This window comes from Amblyomma americanum, chromosome 7 (genome assembly GCF_052857255.1).
Source record: "Amblyomma americanum isolate KBUSLIRL-KWMA chromosome 7, ASM5285725v1, whole genome shotgun sequence".
NCBI classification, from domain to species: domain Eukaryota; kingdom Metazoa; phylum Arthropoda; class Arachnida; order Ixodida; family Ixodidae; genus Amblyomma; species Amblyomma americanum.
The window spans coordinates 32,482,790-32,508,835 of record NC_135503.1 but is presented as its reverse complement, the minus strand read 5'-3'; the positions used below and the strand labels follow the sequence as shown (position 1 = coordinate 32,508,835).

The following is a 26,046-nucleotide window of genomic DNA, read 5'->3' as shown; positions in this document are numbered from 1 at the left end:
CCAACTTCAATGCCGCTGCTTTTCACGTGTTAGTGCGTTTTTGTAAATAAATAAATGAATAAATAAATAAATAAACTTGCATGAAACAAACCTTAGGTATACTCGTGTTTGACGAAGCTATGGAATGAACTAGATTACAAGAAGAAAAAGATTACGCGTCTTTTATCCACATGACGCGCCGACACGTGACATCAAACTAAGTACCTCGTCTCCCTGAAATAAGCTGTAGAGAGAAACGATGCTTATACACCATACGCATGGCTTTAAGGCGCAGAGGCTAACTGCTGGAGACAAATTCTTGTAACCCAGAGAAGATAGGGTTTTTTGGAGCAACCTGTGACACTGTGTCTCTGAGATAACTTGCCTCCATCAAAGCTTGCGCCCGCCCTCCTTGGAGAAATTACTGCACAGATTATTAAATTATTATTCCAAAAATTAAATTTATCACCGCGTGAAAGATAGTATGTGGCTCGGCCATCATTAAAAAGGAAATCTATCTCTGAATGCTCGGACCTGATCCATGTCACCTCGAAAATGTATGGGAGCAAGGTGAGGAAAGAAAAAAAGTGAAAAAATCATTTTCTCTCCTAATAAATACATGATTAGCAAAAAAAAAAACTGCCTACTATAGCAAAAACTATACTATAGTAATAAGGTTCGACTTCTGAAGAAGAGCGTTCTGCAATGTAGAACAACATGTGAAAATATATATTGGCAAATTGACTTATCGTGCAGAAAGGATGTAATTGAAACACTGCGAAGAACGCTGAACAACGGCTTCTTAAACGAGGCTACAACAACCATAACTATTTCATTTATTCATGCATGCAGTGTAACCAAATTTGGCACAAATATGGAACTTCTGCTGCTAATTTCAGATCAGCATTACATTTTTAGCTTGCTGGCACAATTGTCGAGTAATTGCAATTAACACCATAGTAATGTCATCCCTGGGGAGTTAAATAATTGAGGAGAAAATGCGCAAATTTTTTCAGACAGCATGTTCACAAAGTCCGGTTCTGTGCAATGAAACTATTTGATTCTTTTTATAGGTACCCACTTCTCATGAAAATAAAAGTTCCAGCATACGTATCTATATATAAACACAATTCTTATAAAAGTAACTTTCAAAAACATTGCACGGGTACACACGAACGAAGAACAGAATCATTCTACATTAATTCGTTACGAAATGCCAAAGGGATTAGTGATAGCAATCGAAGAAAAAAAGTGGAAGTTCAGAAAATCAACCTTAGAGTTACTTGCCTCGTCTGCCTCGTATGCTTTTGATTTCGGTCAAAGAAATGTGGTATTACAAGTTTACAACCGACGGAAGCTTTGATGCTATAATCTCTCCTTTCCATTGCGATACTATGATGGCGGTGTCCCTTCGCCGGAAACCCGTGGCAATCGCGATGCGCCCGGACCATCAGAAGCGCGATTAGCACAAAATTTTCGATGACAACACATAAAAAAAGCTTAATTCTCTAAGTTTACGCAGCTTGTTTCGTTACAACTTTTTGTCACGAGACACATGAAGGCACGGGGGTTACGAAAAAAAAAAAAGATAAATTGTTTCATCCAATTGGGCATTGTATGATCCGTGTCCCCCATTACGTTTTCTCTAACTCCGCAGGAAGCAAGCAATCAGCACTCAAAATCAGCAGACATTGAAGTTAAGAATTCGTCTGTTACCTTGATGCAGACCGTTCATAGGACATATTTGTCCGATATGCAATATTACTTTTTTTTTTCTCACGAAGGAAGATTATGTTTCAGTCGTTTTCACTTAGTATTTCTATTAGGAAGCCTGCGGTACTCATGTGATGTCGGCAAGACATAGATTATATTGTCGTGTGTATTATTGTTCTCCCATGATTTTGCACTTAACGTCATCTTCAACCAGCGGGGTGCCGATAGATGGTGAAGAGGTGGAAGCTCGGCAGAACTCGCTCGTGAGCCCGGCCGCGACCGCTTGGCCTGTCTCTGGCGCCTGCTCCTGTGATCCTGGTCCCCCATTGTGCCTTCGACCCGCGTCGTCTGAACGACCCGTGACAATATTATTTCTTAAATATTAATTGATCTGAGGTCAACGCCATAGTCAAGCATGATATTCCACTGGCCTACTGCACGCATATCAAAATTCTTTTTTTTACTACCTGCGATGCGCTCACTTCCTTCGTTAAGACGCAACACAGCGCCACGAAAATGCTGTCTCTTACCCAGTTTAATGCTAGGTATATTTAACCACTCTGCGTGATTGCCCTAACCATGCAGGTAGCACCTCCTACAGAAACTAAGGCGATTTTTTTGCAGGGCTCAGTGGCTCGTCAGAGGTCACACCTTTAAAGGGGCTCCTACCACATTCACCGAGCATCAGCCCTATTCGCTTTCTGCGAGGATATTCGGCTAAGATTGTTTTTTTTATTCAGCCTAGAGACCATCAAAGCCTTCCCCCCCCCCCCTACCCCCCCAGAAAAAATAACAAATTTGTGCCAAGTTCATACTCGGAAGAAAGCACGCACCCCTGCTTCTTTGTCTTGGAGCTTTCAAGAGCTGTAACGAGCGAAGAGAAGCTATAGATATAACGTGAACGCAAAAATATTACGAATGGCCCCAAACTTAAGCGTCGGCAGCAAAAAAAAAAGAAAGATTGCAAAGGATAAGAATGGACAAGCGAGACTGGAGGAGGCGATATAAGAGCCGGCAGCATCTTTTTTCCACGCTCGCTTGACTTTCCTCCGGGACTTGAGAAAGCGATCAAGAGCGAGGATCCGCGGTTGCATCCTGCCGCCTCTGCACGCAGTTGTCTTTGCTTGTATATTGCAGCGCACCTCGGCGAAGAATCACCGCACATCGCTCGAGAGCTGAGAAGATTCGGCAAACAGGCCCGCCCGCTCGCGCGCCGAAAACGCGAAAAACACCCACGAAAGCAAAGCTTGGGTAAGCAAAAGCAGCGTCTTCACAGCAAGACGTTGATGTTGTAGGAGAAAGCCATAGAGCAGGGAAAGAAAATGGTCGTGACAAGCAGAAACGGCGCGCACAGAAGCAGGCAAACAAGTGAACGCGAGCCCGGGAACGCGAGCGCAAGTCTTATCAGGAGTCTCGCCGTTCTAGAACATTATAGGAGATGTTAAATGAGAGAAAGAAGGAAAAAAAAAAGGGAAGAGAATCAGCAAATGCACCCAGCGCGCGTCAGCCGTTTTGCTCCAAGAAAGCAAGAATCTCGAGTTGAGATTATTATTAGTTTCTGCTCTCTCTCCCTCTCTATACGATGTTGCCGCTGGTGAAGCGGTGAAGGCACTCGTTGCCCTCTTCCTCACCTCCTCACCTCTAACCTCTTCGAGTAGCGGCGTTTTCTTAATATTACCTTTTTATTTCTCTCCACGAATTCCCCCCACCCCCCCTCAACTCCCGTTTTTTTTGCAACCATATTATAATACTTCCCGTTTTTATACCCTCCACCTACGCGAAACTTCGTTTTCATTGGCGTCCATTCTTTTTTTTTTTTATGGTCTCTTCCTCGTTTCTTTGCGGGCAATTTTTCCAAACTTCTTGGGCAATTTTCTCTTCCCTCTTTCGCGATCCTTCCTTTGTGCCTGTATACGTACGAGGGCTGTGCGATTCCTTGCGCAAAGTTGGCCCCATGTTTCCATCGAGGAGTTGGGGAGGACGTCTGCTCGCTCGTCCGCGTATATAACTTGTTTGCGCGGCTCCCACGCCCGTTGCAACACTTCGAAGCACCGAAAAAGAAAGTACAAAAAACAAAGCAATATGGCGACTCGGAGGAGATCGCTCAGAGGTGGGGAAAAAAGGAAAACACAAAAGTAAAGGAGCACAGACGAGCACAACTGTGCTGCTCCAGAGACGTTCGCTGGAGAAGGACGAGAGTCAATCTGCCTGTTTCTAAGTTCTCCCTTTCCGTTATTTAACTTTCCCGCCTCTTTCCCAACCATTCCTAGGCTCTCGATCAATCGCCGGCAAGTAAGGTATAAAAAGTGGCAAGAAGTACAGCGGGGTAGGCAACAAAGTCATCGGCTTCAAAACTGCTCTGGCTTCGTGTTCAAGAAGGCAACAACAATGGCAAAAAGAAAACTGAACTGAGGAAGGAGGTGGGGAAGAAAGGAGGCAGGAAATCGTTGTGAAAAAAAAAGTAACGAGTCCAGCCGGCCTCCCGATTGGCTGCGGAGTTCCTGCTGACGTCACAGCAGACAGCGGTCGATAGCAGCCCGTCATTGGACGTGGCCGTAGCAGTTGCGTCAGCGCCCCCTGGGTCGAAAGGGCGGCGTCGCTGTTGTCATGACAACCAGCGCACTCTCGATCTCTTGCACCTGCGGGGAAAAGGGGAGTTAAACATTAATAACAAATACGCGAAGATGGCCACCGACGGAAAAAAGGACTAAAACTGCAGCATCACCGAGTGCACTTGCACTCGAACAACGTGCACACGTCTTACTAACACGGATAGAGCGAACTATGCGTTCCACGTAAGCCCCAAAATATCGAATTTTTTTATCTCTTCAGTTGTGTATTTATTTTTTTGTTTTATTACAACTTGTCGCAGTGATGGATGAATTGAAATATTGAGTCCTTGAAACAATTTCTCGTTTGCTTGCCGTGCAGTGACCGTATTCATAACTAAAGAGAAACAAATTCGTGCGCGGAATGATTTCAAGTGATTTCCCCTTTATTTAGGCTCCACATACATGAGAGACGAGATCTGTTATGATTACATTCCATATCTTATGAAACGCTCAAGCTTCAGTGCTGCTGCTTCGCTTTGTCTGGTTTTCTAACATAAAGCTAGAAAGTCAGTAAATTTTAACCGTAGTCCGTTACTGTGGGCCGTAAGGATACTAGTCATTGATTTCCATTGTTTTTTTTTTATTTTGAACAAAATGTAGAAGGGCTGGACCGGTAACTGTGAGTTTCAGTTGTAAAATAAAACTATTTAGGATTCCTACTTCTCGCAGAGCCCATATTAGTAGATGTCCGTGCGTATTAATTTTTTCTGGGCACAAATCACGATCACTCGTAGGCATAAACAATTTATGTGCACGAAAGAAATAACTCGCCTACAGCTGGTAGTTTAATGCGCGCCGTGTCAAATTTTCGGTTTTTTGTGCCCTTTACCACTGAACCACCTTAGCAGAGCAAATCAGCAATGCTGGCATAAAGACCTGCTCTACTTAGCTGAAAACTTCACGTTCCTTAAAGTTTCCTTCCACCTTAAAGCGAGATACGTCTCTGTTAAGAACAAGCCAAGAGGGTACTCGAAGAGAGAAAAAAACAACTGCGGGACGTGGCACTGTTTCCAAAACGTAACGCGTTCGAGTACAGCCCTGAAACTGTATTTTTTCAGTACGTGGTCACTCATATCTTATATATTATTCTGTTGAGACACCTCCACTATTTGTCTGATACGGAAGTGTGGAAATGCTCAGCGCTATCGAGTAGGAACATGGTGTGATTGCTGCCCAGCCAATAGCCATGCACAGTTCAATGGTCAGTAAAATGGAACAGATCATTCATGATTTATAAACAGCAGTATCTTGTGATACCAATCCTGCATTCTCTGACCCTCCCTTCTTTTATTTCCCTAGTATTCCTTGCTAAAAGGTACGGGGTACAGCACGGAATTTCTCGATAAACTTTCTATGTATACCTTGTCGTTCTGGTCTCTAGTTGCGGCTCACGAGTTTCCATGATCCGTATGACTTATTTATTTGCTTGTTTAATATTGGAACCCTATGGCATTTTCTAAATTGGCTTCCTCTAAACGCTGCGCCTTATGAAAGTCGATATGACCAAACCGATCACTACAGCACACAAGCTTTGTCACATGTCCTTATTTATTTTTGTTCATTTTATCGCCTTCTGTTCCATGAGGCTCGTTCATAAATTTCGAACAAGCACATTAGTAACGCTAAGAAGACCCTACTTCCTTTCAATATTTGTTGGTTAGAACCGTCTGGCGAAAGCGAATAATGGAGAATTCTCAAAGTTGTTCACGCTTTAGGATGTGCACTTTCAGCCGCACTTGTACCTGTCTGCCTGAAATAAACATTCGTTCATTCATTCATTCAATACATCAGCTATCTAAGGTCGGAATGTATCTTGCTCGTCTAAAAGACGTATACGTGCGGGCAGGAGTCAACTACGCATCGTTCTTCTGTGAGAGATAAGTTCGGTCCCTGTTTCGCCGACGCTAGAAGTATTGCTTCTGCAAGGTGTTAACAAAGTGTGAAAGAAAGCTGAGATGTTCACATTTTCAGGAACCCCAAGCTCTGCTCTCAAAGCGATGCCAAAGACAATTCCCGCAACCACTCCTTCCACGAAGTAAACGAAAATTCCGAACGAGGACGAGACCGTTGCGAGCGTGCCGAGCGGCACCCGCGCCAAGCCGTCTTCAGGAGCGTGGAATCGATGCCGTTGTCGTGGCAACAGCGCCGTCGCCTTTGATTCCACCTCTCTCCGTCTGCCCACTTCACGGGGGCGATCACCAAGGACTCGCCATCTCGCCGTAACGACGAGTGGCGTTTTTATTCTTGTCCCTATTAGGGAGTCTTGGCGAAGCGTAATTGCGTCGGAAGCTTTCGCCGCGCGGCGGTGCATTCGGTTTATTACGGACCCGCTTGTGGCAGTACCTTGTCAGTTTTTATGTTTAACTAATACCGGTATGCTTTAAACATTGCTTATATTTGCCTTTCTTGGAGGGATGAAAAAAAAATCAAGCGTGCAGAGATTGTGATGAAAATTAAGTCTTCCCGACAGGAGATCAGCCGACCATAGTAAAAAAATTGAAGAAAATTATTTTGTCTCCGAAAGCCTGCAGCATAGGAGAGAAAATAAACATTTATTTGCAAAAAGGAGACCGGAGCGGATTGTGGGTGGGGTCCTCAGTCCAAGACCCCAATGGCTTCCGCCGACGCTTTGGCGATGGCAAAATTAGAGTATGTTCGGCCCAAACGCACCATCATTTAATGACAGGGCATCCCTGTTATATTTTCAAAATCGTATGCTACTTATAGAGTGTAGATAAAAGTTTCTGGAGTATTTTTTCTGTCCCTTTCTTGACCAGAAATGACCACCAAAAATTATCAGCCCGAAAAATGCGATGGCAGTTGGTCTTGTCAATGGGAGGCGGCTGTAGAGTTCTGTATTGAAGGAGTATTGCATTTTTGCTGTGCAGGTAATTTCGCACTCCTAAAATCGTTTTCCTGTTCAGTGCAGTTTTCTATGCATACTGCTAATTACATTCGGGACGGCTGCTAGAGGACATAGTATATGGTTAAAGATAACGGTTCAAAATCACGAAGAACATTAGCTCGCTATGTTAAGAAACAGCAACAAATAGTAAAATGCAAATACAAGAAATCTTTGTTTATAATATATACTGCTTTAAACACTCATATTTCCCATTAGCAACTAGCCTGAGTCCATCAATAACTAGAAGTTCATTACTGAGAAAATTTGTTACTGCTATTGACAGTCTTCCGCCTTATTCGCAAAAGCTACCTGAGGCTGGATTACGTGACAGCTCCGAAACAAGTTTTTTCTTTTTTTTTTCCGAACACTCGTGTCTCGTAAACATTCGATCGCGATAGTACATAGTATTGGCAGTCGCTTGTGTAGCACTGCTTTTAGGCAGGGAAAAGCTTAATCATCAATAAAGGAACGTATGCAAGGGCACAAAAACAGCGAAAGAGAAGCACTCATGCAGCTTTTGCAACTAAGACGGGAGACTGTCAATTGCCGAAACAAATTTTCTCAGTAATGAACTATTAGTAATTGATGGACTCAGGCTAGTTGCTAATGGGAAATATTAGTCTTTAAAGCAGTCAGTCTGGAAACATTATGCGCTAAGTGTATGTGAACCTTTCTGACGCGTTGGTATTGCTTTAGAAACGGATATATATTTAGTAGTGTCCATTTCTAGGTTTTAGGAGGCGATGATTGAACTTGTACATGTGTTTAAGCCACCCGAGTTTAGCGCGTGTCTGTAGGGAACTTACTTCTTCTCTGTTTAAGTTTGCGAATCAGTTAGTGTATTTGTTAAACATAAACCCAACTGCTCTTCTCTGAACGGCTTCGAGTTTGGTTATATGCTAATTAGTATGAGGAAACCAAATGTCTTTGGAATATTCGAGGACAGATCTAACCATAGCGTTGTAAGCCAATAGTTATAGTTAAGGTGCTAATTTGCGGCGTCGTCCAATGAAAACCAATTGTTTTAGAGCCGTTGCCGTTGATCTAATCCTATCTATATGAGCATTCCGTTTGAGGTCATCGGTTATTACTGGGCTAAGTTATTAATGTTCAGTGACTGCTGTGAGCGGTACGCCATTAATGGTGTACTGAAAGTCCGATTTATGCTTCTTCCTATGTATTGTCATTAGATCAAAATTAGTTGCGTTAAGGAGCATCTGACAGTCGGCGCACCAATTAGTTATAGTTTAAAGTGCGTTGTTAAGGGATTTTTGGTAAGTATTGTGTTAATGTCCCGAAAAATTATGTAGTTGTGGCCTAGTGATCTGCATGGGCGTCCGCTTCGGCTGCGGGAGGTGGTTGCATGGTTCGAAACCCACCGCCGGACACCCACCGGTAAAAATGGGTACAAGCCACCCCCGTCCCGGCGCCCGGCTTCATCAGGGCTGTGTGCTTGGAGGAGGCTCCGCAAACCCCGCTGCGCCCTTTCGGTGGCAAACCTAGTTTCGAACACTCAGCCTGCAAAGGTGGTTTGTGTTTCACTCCCAAGGGGAGAGTTCGACTCAAAGCTCGTACTCTCTAACCAGCGTCAAGTTCAACACTGAGCGATCCTTCGTCAGAAGCGATTCAGAGTATCACTGCGATCCTGGGCAAGTCGGATTTTTCCGGCTGTCCGACTTTGTGAGAAAAAAAAAAAGCGGCCACAAATGGGCTTCTACCGCACGAGGCAGATTTAAGGTTGCTTGACGGCGGAACTTATCTCTGACCCGTCAAGGCAACTGTGTTCAAGACCCTTTTCCCAAGCATCTCACCCCAGATGAGCCGAGCACCACCAGGCCGGGGGAAATCTTGCACCCATTTAAAAACCGGTGGGTACCCGGCGGCATTGGGGATCGAACCCAGCACCTTCGGAATGCGAGGCGGATGCTCTACCACAAGGCCACGCTTCGGTTTCTCGTACGTTAACGTTCGTACGTTAACGTTCAGATTAGATTAAACGCGTATTTTGCTACCAGACAAGCGTCAACATACACAGAAAGAACCATAAGATCAATTTTTACTAAGAACGAAAGAATAGCGAATTCTACTCATTGTCCTTTTCATGCGGGTGTCGAGTTAATGCATTACTAAAGAAATTTTGAAGGCATTCATCCACTGAGCAAATGAAAATTATCACTGATCGTGACATCAAGTAATTTCGTCACGTGATAATCTAAGGAGGAACCAAAGTGTGCCTCATAATAATAACATATTCTTTTCTCCGCTTTATTTTTCCATTACTTACAAAATATATAGTGCATTCATGGCCACTCAGCAAGCCATTAGACCATCTCAGAAATCTCTCTCACCAATCTCTGCAGATTGGTTAGAGGAGCGAATAAGGGGTGCAGGAGCAAATGCATGCACTTGTGTGCCGTAACTCTAGAAGTGTCATGAAGTTAGCCCAAACGACCATTCTTCTATATGCTAAGGTTTCCTAGCAGAGAAACTATACATTCTCCCAAAGTTCTGCGAAGGCAGCACTTAAGTCGCTTCGGAATTCAAAACGAACCAAGCCGTCAGGTAACAAACAGCACACGCTGGCACCAAGAACTTGGCTAACACTAAACACCCAAGAGGCTCGCGTCAATTGAGCTTTCGCGTAATGAATGGCTTGTCAAGTGGAGCCACCAACAAAAGCGACGAGGGAAATTAACGCGTTCAAAGTGGCCATTGACTTCTGAGGGAAGCACAGCGCGCACATACCCTGCATGCATGCATGCATGCATGCACTGCACGAGCAAACTTTCTCAGCAGTTCTCGAGGACGAAGCCCGTTAATGGGCGACCCTAAAAGGAGCCATAACTTAAAAAGCTCAGCGAAAAGAAAAAAAAAACGAACTATGCGTATATATATATAGATACTGATGTCGATCTCCACCCGATCACACCGCGGAATGCCGCACCTGCTATTATTGCTGCTGCTGTTACTGCCGCAGTCGTTCCCTGCGTCGTTAATACCACGCTCACATGCAGCGTTCGACGTTTGTTTCCAGGCCCGACGCGGCAAGGGCGCCCCACCGTTTATGCACCAAAGCGCCGCCGCGCGGCGCTGGCAGGTTCACTCGCGGACGCCGTCGTAGCCTATGCGATCGCCGACGGATATCGAAGGGACTCCTTCGCCGGCGAAGCCAGCGTGCGCCGTCTGTGCCGTCCGCGACTGCTCTGATCGCCGATGCTGATGGCAGCAGAGGCGGCGGCAAGCGGGCAGCCCGTAGGGAAGGGTGCGAGGCTTAGCTGCGCTGCAGCTCGTTATGTACGCAACGATCGCGCGGCTCGTCCAATGGATGCTGGTCACGACCACGCGAGCGTTCTGTGAGGCGGTTGAGCGGTCGCCGCCCGTGGCTTTTGGGTGGCCCTCCTTCTTCATGTTCTTTCGTTCGCGTTCGTTCTCTCTGCTTCTTCCTCAAATACGTTGAATTTATAATGGCCCCCTGTGCGAGCAAGGAAGGACGAGCATTTCCGCCTCCCTGCGATCGCGCTTAACCCCGTTTGACAAGCGTCGGCAGCGAACGCATGCGTATATTGTACACTATATATAGGAGCCCCCGGAAGACGCGGGTTCGATCGGGCCGCGGCGGTCGAATGTCGATGGAGGCGAAATTCTAGAGGCCCGTGTACTGTGCGATGTCAGTGCACGTTAAAGAACCCCAGGTGGTCGAAATTTCCGGAGCCCTTCACTAAGGCGTCCCTCATAGCCTGAGCCGTTTTGAGACGTTAAACCCAATAAACCAAACCAAACCATATATACGAGCCCGGGAGCCGCTGCGTTTGTTGCGAAATAAACAAAAAAATAGGAGAACGCTTAAGCTTCGCCTTAAGAGTAGACGCGATGGCACCTTCTCCTCCCTTTTTTTCGGTATTTTTATTCTTTTTCTTTTCATTTCGCGCTGATTATCAATCCACGATCACATTACGGTAATCGATTACAATCACAACTGCCGGTCACATCCACAATCGCATCACCGATTACGGTCATCGGTTACAGTCACAATTACCGGTCGCGTTACCGATTACGAGTCACCAATCACAATTATCGATTCCCAGTCACCAATCGTTATCTAGGTTGCACTGCACGGCATACTACTCCGCTACATACTCATTCACATAAACACCATTTGTTTCAGTACAATGAAGCGCCATAACACCTCCTTTTCATTTCGCGCAATTTCTGATGCCTAATTAGCATATCTATATTTTGTTTTATGTTTTTCATTACCATAACACCAGCACACATCCCAAACACACGTTACTAAGTCATGCACACCACAACGAGTTCACTAGGTGCACCTCTAACACGCTCCAACCAACGGCCCTTCGTGGCCTTAGCGTTGCTTGCCCGCCTCGCACGCAGAGGGCCTGGGCTCGAACACCAATGGCGGCTGTTTTGATGAATTACTTCTATATTCGGGGATCTTTTCCGACTGACGCAGTACGACGGCCGACGTCGGGCTTCAGCAGAACGAGCTTCTTAAGCTATCGCGTAAAATCTGAGTTACAGTCCCAGCAGTGCGTTGCACCTTTGCTCAAACCCGTCGAGCTGGTTCTGAGCACCGAATAATGCGCAAAGATAAAGCGGACGGGAATGGCCTGACTTTGTATGCTAATTATAGTGCGCGACTGTCATTAGGAGTCGAGCTCGAACTTCTAGCTGTGTTACTCCCTTCTGCTGTTTCTGTGTCCCGCGCCGTGCATAACGAGGCGCTTTCCTTTCGTTTACTGCTTATGCCAGATCGTGGTTTGCTTCTGCGGTAATCAGTTTAATTAATTGACTCGCCACGCTGTTTCCGATACTTACGGAGGAAATTTTTCGGTTCATTTTCAAGTCCCTTAGCGGTCTTTTCTCACGGTGATCTCTCTAATTTAGGTGTGGGTCTCTTGCCAGTGATGAGCGTTTTTTTTTTTTTGAAAGGCACAGACAGACCTGCCGGCGTCTGTTGGTGAATACAAAAAAAAATCAGTGTGTATTCTTACATTTTTAAGCTCCGAAAGCTGAGGACATGGTTTACCGCGGCACATAAAACAATTATCTGAAACTGACAACCACTGAGGAACCATATCTTTTCACGTACATGTTACAATTAAAAGCCACTTAATCTTTGAAGACGTTCTAGCAAGGTTCACTGACGACACAACCAGTCATCTGATAGCTGAGCAAGTAAATGTGGCTACAGATCAACTCCTTTCAACCAGGCATTATTCGTGGGCTATCAGTTGATAGTCGTTTCAGATCGTATTCCGTCTGCAAGACACCTACACTAGAACGCTGTCAGAGAATAGAGGTATAGATCTCGTGATAGTTGAACGATTTCTCACATGCATTCCTGAATAAAGTTGAATTGAATTGAATATGCACATCCTCGGTCAGAACTACTGCTTTATTTTCGACTAGTGCTGAAATAAAATAGGAAAATTAAATGGCGGCTGATCAGATCGAAGCACAATTAGCAATAAAACTGGTTTCTGGATAATAGAACTGAATTTTTCATCCTCCGTTTATAACAGCATGTGTTCGCACTTTGGAACTTAAGGATAAGCGGTGAGAAAATAGACAATTTAAGGGAGAGGAAAGCTTAAAGGAAGGATTAAGAGAACGCAGACGCAAGCAAGGAGAAATTGCGCTGAGCCTATATCGCCTATTCGTCCACTGGCATGCGTACACAAAGCCGATAAATTGAAAACTTCATGTAAAAGTTTATTGGGTATTATTTGTGTACTATACTAAACTCTTCTCCAACAAATGACTGCGCCCATCCGTGAAAACCTAAAACATCGGCCGAATCTGATATGCAGTAAGACTAAACACAGAAGTAGGTCAGATATCCTTCCTCCTTCAATCTATGTTAACGCTCGTTTTCGCCTGGACAGTATACGTGACGTGGCGCCATCTACCGCTGTGCGGAAGCAATCGATGTAGACGCACCACATCATGACCATACGACTTACACTGAAACTGGACATTTCGCGAGACATTTCTGAGTGCAGTTTCTTTTAAAACAGCATACGGTGGAAGATAGATAGGCTATACTTTATATATCTGGTCGTAGCATACTAACTGCTTGATTTAATTAATCAATTTTCATGTGCTGAAGAGTCATTTCTGGAACCTTCGCCTCGACTTAAAGCTGAATTAAGTTTGACCACTTGGGCTACTTTAATGTGCACTAAAACAGTACGTTATCTAGGATGCTGATGAGACAGGAAACAGAGCGCGCGTATGCACAGGATTATGCAGACGAAGGCGAATTCAAAGTCAGTCATAACCACCTTAACAGTGAACGGACTGCCCGTACTTGGTGACGGTGAAGCCTTTAAAGGCGTTCAGTAGACTGGTGTCTTGAACTGTGTCTATAAATCAAACCAAGTCAGCTGGAGTGGTGCCCTTGGAGAAAATATTCGTGGGGTAAAAAAAAAGGGGGGGGGGGGGAGGGCTCGGCTTGCAAAGACTTTTTGTTAGGCTGGTTGGAAATGACTGGCAGTTGAAATTGCGCATGCGAGACATGTGCAGTGTACTTTTGTCATTTAAATAATACTGCGTACTGAGGACCTTTACATACAGGGTGTTTTCTGTTGCTTTCAACAGACGTTAAACATGCAAATGAGCTAAAAAAAATGAATCAGCTTGAACTTAATACTCAAAGAAAGTGTGATAGTTTTCTTATACACGACCAACTCTAAGGTGTAAAGTTTATTGCGTAGCTTAAGCAGATCGTTTTAGAAGACTAAACGTTTTGCAGTGCTCTCGCAACTGATCTTCAAGCATAGCCGTCGTCAGCGTTAGCATTCCTATCCACGCAAACAAATCATGCGAGGCTAGTTAGTGTCCTTGATGCCCACGTGACTTTGAGATGGCGTGAAACATTATAAACAGTCGGTTGCCCCGTGCTGTCCCAGACTCGTTATTGCTGGTAGCCGGGCTAATCGGGCTCTCTAGCCCGACTATAGCGATTCTGTAACAACGTATACGCTGCAGAATCATGTCGATCTATACAGCCTGTGATTGGTGGCTTGAGAATGGAGGTAGTTGGCAACCCCGCCCACAATTCATGAAGCGCTGGCTTCTGAGATAGAAAAAGAAATTAATGTGGATTAGCTCAGCTAATTCAGGATATACAAAGCGAAAGATTTCGGCGTTCACTGCGTTCATTGGCGCTGGCGTTGACAATGTTCTAGACGGCGATGGCTTTGAGCAAAGCAAGGGCGCATAACTGGCTCCCTGGATATATGCGGATCCCCTCACCTCTTTCATTTCATTTCTCCATTCTGCCTGCTGTCCTTTATTTCCGCTGCCCCAGCTCAGGTGCTTCAGTATCGATGGCAGATGCCGGGGCTAGCAAAAACCTTTCCTTCCTTTTTACTATTATTTTTAATAAAACCACTACCACCACCATATATGCGGACGCCTCATTCGTGCTTTGATACATGTGGCGGTGGTGAGAGAGAGATGTGGCCTGAATGCACTACCGCTGACAGCGTTGTGGCTGACATGTGGCACTGCAGCAATACCTAGGCCGCAGCGTTCATTTGGTGATCAATCTGGCGATCAACCATTAACTGCACGTCACTTCCCAGGGTGGCAGGGAAGGCGCGCTGCCTATCCAGTGTGCGGAACGCAATCAAAGCAGGCTTTTGCAGTTGGACACCAACGCCACGTACATGAAAGCGAGATTGAGATCTCCACAGACCCACAGAGGAGGTTGTGCGCATTTCCTTTCGTGAAAATGAACGCCCTTTGCAAAGTTCTTAACGCCAATGAACTCTATGAATGCCGTCGGCTCACTTGTTCTGTTTGGTTTTTGAGGAAATGAAATGGCACAGTAACCGTCTCACATATCTCGGTGGACACCCGAACCGCGCCGTAAAGGAAGGGATGAAGGAGGGGGGGGGGGGGGGAGAGAAGAAAGAGAAAATTGAAAGTTGGATTTTGAGGAAAGGCGCGGCGCTGCGCAGCGGCGGAACACCTGTGGTTCGGTGATACTATAGTGGCGCATGCGCAGTAGTGACTAGGGATCGAGAGAGAGAGATATCCGCGGCGAGGCGCGCGTTGTGACGTCATGTGCCTCCACGGATTGCGGCCACGGCGAAATCGCAAGTTCGCGGCCAGTAAAGCTTTCGCTTTAATACTTGTTTAGAGAGAAAAACATAGAGGTCGGCCTTGGGGGTAATTATTTGACCTTTCGATGCTGCTCTGTGGAAGAGAAAGGGAAAAAGAAGCCAACACGAAACATACAGGCCTTAAATGCTTTATCGTCCGCATTTTCGCATGGTGTTATCAGTACAGGTGCACAGTGCTATTGTACAGAAAACCTTGAACAACGGTCGGCAGTGCACAACTGCTTGAAGTTAGGGCTTGTTGTCGCCTTCTACACTTGGTTCTATTATCCGACAACCTTGTAACAGCAGTGATCGATTTTGATGGCAAAAAAAAAAATGTCGTGAACAGGTTGCACACTAGCATGTATGCAGTACATAATACATTGCGAAACATCTGTGTGTTTGCAAAGGTGTCGCGACCACGCTTTAGATAGTGTCTCAAGCATTTATCGCGAAGTATCACACATCATTTGCGTGTACCATGTCCGCGTATTATTACATTATTGATTTGAATCCTCTGTCGTCCAAGATTCGAACTTTCGCAATTTGGTGTCTCACGCGGCACTTCCTTCTTAGGCGCGAGTACTGTGTGTTGCGAGTGATGAAGTCACACCGGGTGTCTTTTCAGGTCTTGCGAATCAGCTTGATTTTCGCCGCCACATATGTGCAGGGTATTGAATCAGCGTGTCTCTTTATACGCCGCCACACCAACGGAGTTGCACGACACAAAATCAAATGCCATACGCATTCCCACTGCCATGAGAGTTGCACTCATTACCAGCCATTGCAAAACCGGTGCGTAGCGCACGAAGTCTGCTTTAGAATGCAGCTTGTGCTTATGAAGAATCGAGACGTCCGACATGCAACTTTTCCATTCTCTTTCTGATTAGTCATTGCACAGCCGAGACTTGATGATAGATGGAGCTAATGAAATTAGTTTTTATCACAACTTAGCCTCCATGGTCTACATCCGAGCGCGAAAGACCAGGACGGCACTTCTTCCCGTTGTGTTGGTTTTTCGCGCTACTTTTACCCTGACTTTGATTCGACTCGTCCAAGTTTCCACCTTACCGTGAAACAGAGGCTCCAGCGGGCCTCAGTCCCCGTCGTACCAAGTTTCCGAGATGATTCCAATGAGGAGCACGTTTCATCAGAACTTCATCTCGGCCTACTGAAGTTTGGCCGTGATCGAAAAAAAAGAAAGGAAAACAGAACCCTTAGATCGCGCTTGGAATTCCCGGAATGACATTTCGTGCAGCACGCTACCGTATACTCAGATATAGTAGTATACACGTTGGTGCCTCCTCGAAGAGAACTACGATAAACAACGCCTCAGATCGCCCGCGCTGTAAAATCCCTCACTCATGGCGGAGCCGCAACCCATTGAGGCAAGGCGCGAGTATGCGGGGTGCTGGCACCTTTCCCGCTCGCCTTGCAAAAATCGTCGGCTCCGTGCGCCACCACGCTTCGTAGCAGCATGCGAGAGCAGCCGCTCCCAATTCAAACTGTTTGCCCTAAAACGAAACAATAACAAACGAAGAGCGCGAAAACTTTCCGTTCGAGGGGAGCGAACCGAGTGTATAAACAGCGGGGCTGGTGCGCCGTGTCTCTCTCTCTACACTCGCTGCAGCGCACAATACGCGCACGCGTCGCAAACCGAGGGCAGGCAGGACGGCGGCGTCGCACGCGTTGGCGGCGCGGCCGCCGAAGCCGTTTCCTTTGTGGCGGGCGTCGGCGCCCGCCGGGCGTCTGGCTGCCGAGATAAGGAGAACTCCCCAGCGACGACGGCTGAGGTTGCGGGGGGGGGGGGAGGCAGCCCTCTCTCCCCCTCCCCTCTTCCTCCGTTATTCTAGCCGCGGCTCGCAAAACTCTCCCGGGTTCCTCTGCCCGCGGCGGCGGCGGCGGCGGCGGCGGCAAGCCCACTTTCGTGCGCTTCATCCTATTCTCCAACACACTATAGAACCAAAGAACGCGACCAGCTCGCGGGACGGGAGGGCGAGCGAACGAAAGAACGCGTAGTACTTTATACTCCACGAGGCATCTGGGTGATACAGCAAACAAGCTTGCCCCAATTTCTGTGGCACCTTAAGGTTAATTCACGTCGGCACATTAAGATGTGCGTCCTAGAAGAAAGGGATTCGGTGTTGGCGCGGAGAAAAGGCTTTCTTTGCTTAGCGCTGTATTTTTTTTTTTTTTGAAAACGCGCACAGTGCTTCGGGGCTTTTGGTGCTGGCGTCATTTTTGGAAGCCTGGTTCAAAAGTTGGGCCGAAAGTTGCTTCGCGTCTGCTCCGAAATGCGACTCGCAGCTGAAACCAAACTTCGATCAGTTTAGTGTCCCAAACGTCCCAGACAGTGGCGCCACTACCCTTTCTCATGACGGAACTTTCAAAATTGAAAAATCTCCGTGGTTACTTGAGGAACTGATATGATTTTTTGAACCAGTCCTCTGTTAACCTGTGAAGAGCTTGCTGCTTGTAACTTAATACGCAAGCCAATAACTAGGAGTTGAACTTATCGGTTTAAACAGGGGAAAAAAAAGATAAATGTACACCAAGTTTAATTTTCAAAATTTCGTTTTAACCAATAAAGGTCAGTGTTCTTGGTATGCACGCCCCGTGCAGCTGGCTATTGAGTAGGAGTTAACCGCTTTTTGTTCACTCTCATCACACATTTATGGCAGTTACTTGGTTATGTAGGTCCCTCTGCTGACGCGAAACCATGCAGAAGCGTCACAAAAAAAGTGTAACGTTCTGGCTACCGCGACGGCTCAGCGCCAGTTCAATCGCTGCCACCAATACGTAGACCGCATTATACCCTGTACTTTACCTCTATCCAGCGCAAGAACCCAGTTTTTAGAAGTAAACTTCCAAATTCCTTTTTGTCTGGCGGCTGCATCATTTAACTTAATTCCATTCTTTCCTTTTTTTAAGGGCGAGAGTACTTCCTAGTACAAGAACAGCTCTAAGTACGGCAATTTGTGCACTAATTTCTGGCAGATCTGCGTCTCGTGCCGGACAAAAGGCCAAGATAAACTATAAGCCGCTTTACACCTCACATAATCATCGTTATGTCGCGGAAAAAATAAACAGTAATTGCGTAGGAAATAATTTTAGCCGAAGAACAATCCCTGTAAACTAGGTTCTGATAAAAAAATTTACCTACAGACGTACCGATGAATTTTCATAGGAGAAAAGCCGCAAATTCCAACCCCTGCTAATAACATATACAGGGCGATGTTTTTAAAATGGTTCCAGCTTAACAAAAAAAAAATGACGCTGATGGTCACGTGGATGCCGCCTTCACTGAGTGTGTGTTGGTTTCGGCGGACTCAAGATAAAGATATATATAGCGTTCGCGGTTATGCGAAGAATTAGCCGAAATTTGTCAGATTTTTATTCGTCTCACTCGCCCACAGCTTATTTCTTAAATCACAATTCTGTCGAACTGGCCACTACTTATAGATACCTCGGTGTTGTCCTACAATCATAGTTAACAAGGTATCATTACATTAATTTTTAAACTTTAGCATACAAAAGGCCAAGATAAACTATAAGCCACTTTACACCTCACATAATCATCGTTATGACGCGGAAAAAATAAACAGTAATTGCGTAGGAAATAGTTTTAGCCGAAGAACAATCCCTGTAAACTAGGTTCTGATAAAAAAATTTACCTACAGACGTACCGATGAATTTTCATAGGAGAAAAGCCGCAAATTCCAACCCCTGCTAATAACATATACAGGGCGATGTTTTTAAAATGGTTCCAGCTTAACAAAAAAAAAATGACGCTGATGGTCACGTGGATGCCGCCTTCACTGAGTGTGTGTTGGTTTCGGCGGACTCAAGATAAAGATATATATAGCGTTCGCGGTTATGCGAAGAATTAGCCGAAATTTGTCAGATTTTTATTCGTCTCACTCGCCCACAGCTTATTTCTTAAATCACAATTCTGTCGAACTGGCCACTACTTATAGATACCTCGGTGTTGTCCTACAATCATACTTAACAAGGTATCATTACATTAATTTTTAAACTTTAGCATACGTTAACCGCGCACTCGGCCTTTTCAAGCAAAAGCTCAAACAGGCTCCTCTGTATCTGAAAGACACTAGCTTACATCACACTCATTCGCCAGAAATTTGAATATGGATCATTTAGGACGCAAACCATGCCTATCTCACAGCTAATACTGAGTACTTGCAAAACCTTACTGTGCGTTTTTTTTTTTTTTCGGATACGCCTACTCCCCATGACGAGAATCAAGCTTCTCCGCATTAATATTTATGCAGTGAAGCCAACGTCCGGTCTTAAGGCGCTAGCCTTCACTGCAAAGCTCTCCCTTGTCTTCGAGCGGCGGTTACACTTTCGCGCTGGTAAGAACGCGCTTCCGTTGCTATTCGTTACTTTAGAGCAGCATTATACGTGTTTTAAATAATTGAGTGCGCAGAGCCAGTTAGTTTCACTATTGCTATACTCACAACCAGTCGACTAAAAAACGTTAGGCACCACACCATGCTATTTCGGTTTGTTCCACTGAAATGCATACCCTCGTTCCAGACGTCGAGGCAGGCCGAGCTCTTTCACGGGGTTCTCAAAATGCGTACGTGCTGAACGGTGATAACGCAACACATGCACCCTTCGCGTTTACAAAACTTCGAAAGCGCACGGGCACCATTTCTGTTTACTTATTTTTTTAATTTGCCTTCCACTCCCCTTCAAAATTTCTACTCAACAGCTAGTGCACCCCAATTCCCCGGGGCCAGTGTTCACGCACACAAGCGTGGCGCTTCCGATGATTAATGCGTTCGACTTAACGACCGCTCTCTGCGTTGTGCCGAGACCTAACTGTTCAGGCGCGACCAAAGAGAAAAGGGCGAGAATTAAAAATATTGCGTAATTGTCGAACTGGAGAATTTGGCGCCACTTCGAAACTTGGCGCAGCTCTTTTTCCCATTAGCTTAACTTCGCCGCAAGCGTGACGCACTTGACGCGAGAGTGTCGGCGAAGTTAACCATGTCCTAGCTCACGGCTGCAAGCGTTATAGGTATACAACCCCCAGCGGGAGCGTTGCGGAGCGTGGCAGCGTGGCGAAATTTTCCGGTCAACGCTTCTTCATAATGCGCTAAGATGAACTGTACGCCCGAGCTGTGCGATTCTCTAACGCTCACTGACAGCGAAGAGAGCGCAGGAATGCCATTTGCGAGGTACTGCGAACGAAACTGCAGGCAAGCATCCCTGAGGGCTCCCAGGCAACTGAGACGGCTTACCACCTGAAAGCGCTCTTGCCCAAAAGTTACTTCATTGTCTTGCTAGGTGGCGGCTGTGTTTAACTAACTTGGAGAACACGCTGAGGTGGCTTAGTGGCTGCAACGATCAGCTGCTAAGCAGTAGGTAGGGAGTTTGATACCCGACCGCATTGGCTCCTGCTGCGTTTTGGTTGAGACCAAATGCAGAAACGCGTGGTTGCTCAAATTTCAGCGCATGCTAAAAAAAAAAATCAAACGCTGTTTTTCGACAATAGCCGTCAGGCCTTCGCTACACTGTTCGGTCATGGCCCAAAGTCCAAGGTTTGGAAAAAGTTTGTCTGCCTGATTTAAAAATAAGTTTATTGACATCGTTTTGGAGCTGGATACTACAAGCACAAATATAAACCCCGTCACGGAAAAGAAAAAAACAACTAGAAACTACTTCGTGTTTCAGTACAGTGAATTTTTATGCCTGTATGACAAATGAGGTGGAGCAACCATTTATACTTCCGTATCTTTAACCTTCGATGTACAGGAACCATTCAGCTCTGTTCTATACGCACAACATTTCTCGTGGTACTTCAGTTTTTCAGTGACGAACGCACTCGCGTCTAGGTAATTCTGTCTTTGTGCAGATAGTCTTTAGTTCTGTTTTTTGCGTCATCAGCTGTTACCACGCATCGTGCATTGTTCGCCTGGAGCTTCATAATGCCTGATATCAGATCATCAAGGAGAACGTGTATGTTCGAAAGGAGGGCGGAACTTTCATTAATCAGCGCGACCTTCCAGCTTTCCTCCAATAAATCCTCCCTCTAGATCAAATGACGCAGTCGAAGCAAACGAACGGACTTTAAATGCGTGTATTTTTTATAGCACGTCTAGTACAAGCGCGCACATGTGCTTCCTAATAAGCTCTCCCCAGTTCAATACAGCTCGCGTAACAGTTGACGATACCGTTTTGGAACATGCAGTACACGGGACTCTTTATTGATCTCCCCACACATCAGCGGATCTCTACTTTTTTAAAAATTATTTCATGAAGGAGACCCCCGCACGTGGGTACGACCCAACGGAGAGTATAGTAGCACACACGCATCCTTAAAAAGTTGCTTTCATAATTACGCGATAAGGAAGCTCATACGAGAGCGCCAGCGGTCGCGCTGCCTGCAGGCAAATCAATGGCGGGCGGGCCGAGGCGTCTTCTCCCAGACCCGCGAACCGCTCGTGGCCAGCGCGGACAAAACACCAATCGCTTGGCAGCGGCGGCGAGTTCGATCGACGACTCGCTCGCGTCGATGCTTGAGGCGCGCAAGAGTCGCTTCTCATCTCGAAGCGGTTTTGTTTTTTCCGACAACGCCGAGTCCGCATAGGTCTATATACTATAGCTGCCGCTGTCTCGCGTGCAGCTTCTGCTCCGAGCACATAATGAGGTCGCCGAAAAACTCGGATCGACCAATAATAAGGAACTTTTTTGTTTGCGTCCTGTTTTCCGCTCTTCTATATGCATACATTTCTGCGGAGCGAAGCGCGCCCGACCACTCTCTCTCCCTCTTTCCCAAAGCCTCTCGCTCAGCTCCGCCAATGAAGCGCGGTCCTGTATACAGTGCACGCATAGGGCGTGCGCATTTTTTTCTTCGATTTTCATTGGAGTTGAGCTCGCGAGAGCGTATTTATAGAGAGGCCATCGATTTGCCATTACGTGCGCCGAGTGCCTAGCTCTCCTCCTTCCCTCTCCCCCTCGGAGCCCTAGCGCGGAACTCTCACCCACGACGCTCCAACGCGCTCGCTTGAGCGGCCAACGAACGTGAAGATTTGCAGCAAAACCTGCGAGTGCGAGCGCACGCGCTTCGGGAAGCCGTTCGTGTATGTGTATAGCCACGTAGAGTGTGTGCGCCTTGTGTGGGTATACTGCCGAGTGTGAGAGCAGTCGATGAGGCGTCCACCGATGCGCTGCCGTGGAGAGCCCGGTAGATGGCGTTCGCCGCTCGTTCATTACTCATCGAACGACGCGGCCCGTATTGATCGATCTGGACTGCTGATGCCGTCCTGCTGCCTCTTAATATGCGCGCCCGTATACACACTTGCCTTGCGCCACATGGTGGCGATGCTGAAATGGAAGCTGTCGATTTTGTTCCGTGTTTGTTTGGAATCTCTCTCTTTTTTTTGTAATTCTTGTTTTAGCGGAAAAACTTGCGATTACGTAAGGCTTGCTACTTGTTCGAGAGTTATGCGCGGCTTGCGCTCACTTCGAGTGCGTCATTTGGCACGGCACAGTAAGACTCTTGTGTTAGGTTTTGCTCATTTAAGAGTTTTTTGTTTCGTACGCTTACAGGCGCTCTCATTTCGTGCGCTTTGGATGACCTGCATTCTTTCGCACTTACTTCATTAAAGTTCCAGAATTGAGTGCGGTCCTCTGTAGCCACGGCTGCCAGCACACATATTAAGCATCGTTTTTTGTGACTTGAACGAGTAGCTGAGCTATCTAGCAGCGTCAGCCCACCACGCATCCCTCATTTCTTTTTAGCTTCTGTTCCTTGTGCTCTTGGTCACGTCATTTGTCATCTATAGTTCACGGCAAGCGATTCATTGGACCTAGAGAATCTATGACTACAGACTCTGTGCATGGGTATGAACTACATAATTCAAGCGACGTGATTAATTAAAGCGCCACCTCATTATGGCACATTTCAGACTCACTACTGAAAACGGCTGCCGTAGCGGCCTGATGACCCCGCCGCGGTGGCTCAGTGGTTAGGGCGCTCGACTACTGATCCGGAGTTCCCGGGTTCGAACCCGACCGCGGCGGCTGCGTTTCGATGGAGGAAAAACGCTAAGGCGCCCGTGTGCTGTGCGATGTCAGTGCACGTTAAAGATCCCCAGGTGGTCGAAATTATTCCGGAGCCCTCCACTACGGCACCTCTCTCTTCCTTTCTTCTTTCACTCCCTCCTTTATCCCTTCCCTTACGGCGCGGTTCAGGTGTCCAACGATATATGAGGCATATACTGCGCCATTTCCTTTCCCTCCAAAACCAATTATTATTATTAGCGGCCTGATGACTATTTCTTGTTTAAATAAAATATTTTGCATATGGTGGGTATATTTGTATAGAAACAAATAAATGAACTTTGGCTTTGAATTAGGCGCTCTTACTTCTGTAAAAAAAAAACTCACACCTAGTACAGAAGACCACCAGCACTTACCCATTGTTGCAGGTTTGGAGCCGTGCCGAACGTAATGTATTTTTTTAATAAACCACAATACTGCAGAAGATAGACCACAATTGCTAAAAAAAGAAAGAAAAAAATATCGCCAACGCAGCTCAAAAAGCACTTCGTTTAAAAAAATCCCGCTTTTCAACACAAAACTGTAAATTATACAGTTAAAGGACAAGTCACAGTTAGGCCCGAGCGCTAAAACTTAAGACCCTGTCCTATGGGTTTGCGTCACTGATCTCCCTGAACTGGAGCAGGCACTCGGTACTTTTGAGCAGTGGGAGGCCGCGCTGTTGAGGAAGGAAGGAAGGAAGGCCTCAGACGTTGCTGGCACATACCCACTACGGGGGAGTGGCCAAGACACAGGCGGTTAATTACTGGATACAGGAAATTTTTGACGGGAAAACGAGTGGTAATAGTATGTAGTCTGATAGATTGGAAGAGGGAAGGAAAGGGGTCCAGTTAACTTGGAGATCGAAGACGGGACAATTGCTTAATGTGCATAATAGTACACAATGCCTGTAATGTTGCAATGTCTTACTGACAGAGATCAGGAAAAAGAAATTAGAATGGGAGTCGCTGCGTTTCTTGAAGAAAATTTTGCACAGCAGAGCGCACACTCCTGTCGCTTCGTCCAAGCAAAGAAGCGCCAATGGAAAGAACAACCGCGGAAGACACAGGCAAGCCCAGTTGATGAAATGGAATTTGCAAAAGACGCTTCCTCAAATGAGAAAAGCGGCGGCAGAACAGCAGGAAGTGATCTATTGTCTCAGGTTCGGCACAAAAAGGGCACAGTGGGGAACCTGCCAGGCCAGATCTGTGAAGGTAGAAATTTAGAAGGGGAACCCGGCAACGCAAGCGCGTGAAAGAGACCTCTAGTCTGCGTGAGCGCCAGTCTTTGCTACTCCAAGGATGCAGAAGATGCTGATATTCGGGAGACGATGTAAGAGCCGAGGCAGCAAATTCCTGAAATATTGTGTAGCTGTGAAACCTCTCCGCAGCTGTATATGCACACGATGGTAGGACAGCAACAATTGGGCCGCTGAGAGAGGCTCTTGCTAAGAAATCTGCAATCTGCAAGTGAAAGCCCATGTGACCTGGTACCCAAAGCAACCTTACCGAATTTAGATGCAGCGGAATCAGGAACCTAAAGAGGCGTAATGGCCGAGAGTCAGTGGGCGAGGATAAGGAAGAGCAAATGGACAGAGAGTCTGTCATAACCACGACCTGGGAAACGGTAGATTCTAATTTTCGTAAGGCTAAGATTACTGCTAATAATTCAGCCAGAAAAATTGGAGTGAAGTCAGGAAGACGGAGAGAAAAAGACCAATCCAGTGAAGGTGAAAAAATTCCCACACCTGCCTTTTCGCGATCCTGCGAGGCATCGGTAGCAATAAGAACATGAGAGGGAAAGGACCTTAGGTGGTCCTGCAATAGACCCTGAAGAAGCGGGAAGGGCTGCAGCTTTGCATTCGATGGGAAAATGTCATCGAATTCAATCTGGACAGATGAGGAGTTGTTATATATTTGGCGGACATCAGGGAAATGGATATTTATGCGATCAAGGAGGGACTGCACGTAACATATCTGCGGGGTATGAAATCGAGACCAGGCAGCACTAAAAAAGGCGGAAGGTTGACTAAGAAATATTATACTGGAAGCGTGAAGAGGGGAGTCGCACAATTTTAAAAATGTTTGAACTGTTAAAATGCGAAACCTAGCTGATAACGAAGGCATTCGCGCCTCAAGGTGCAGAACAGCATTGGCGACATATTTTGGAAGCCCCAGACAAAGGCGCAACGCCTCACGCTCCAAGAGCACAAGAGGGCGAAGTTTATAGGCAGGAGCTCCTGAGAATAAAACACACCCGAACTCCAAAATTGGGCGGACGTACATTTTATAAATCATCAGAAGCGTATGCCTTCTCATGCCTGACCTAGCACTACAAAGCCTGCGCAGGATGCCAATGGCCCGAACTCCTTTTGCAGAAACTTGCTCAATGTGTGGCCGCCAGGAGAGAGTAGAGTCGTATATTACACCGAGATACTTCACCGTCTGAACTTGAGGTATTATGTTATTTCTATAGACCAGGCAGATGTTTACAGGAACAGAAACTGGAAATACTAACAATGCGCATTTCTTCACATTAAGGGACAGATGAATTCTTCCTAGCCAGTTGTCAAGAACATTGAGGTAATTTTGCAGGGTGCGATAAAGAGTGTGAATGTCACCTGCTGATGCAA

The 26,046-nt window shown here is 46.2% G+C and overlaps 1 protein-coding gene across 1 annotated transcript in view; it reads right to left on the bottom strand.

Moving 5' to 3' along the window:
• Positions 1 to 4,162: 4,162 nt before the first annotated feature.
• LOC144097041 (uncharacterized) overlaps positions 4,163 to 26,046 on the bottom strand; it is a 45,606-nt gene continuing 23,722 nt past the window's right edge. Inside the window, exon 2 of the mRNA XM_077629829.1 lies at positions 4,163 to 4,331. Within this exon, the coding sequence (XP_077485955.1) occupies positions 4,260 to 4,331 (72 nt within the window). The 3' untranslated portion in view covers positions 4,163 to 4,259. The remainder of the gene's footprint in view (positions 4,332 to 26,046) is intronic.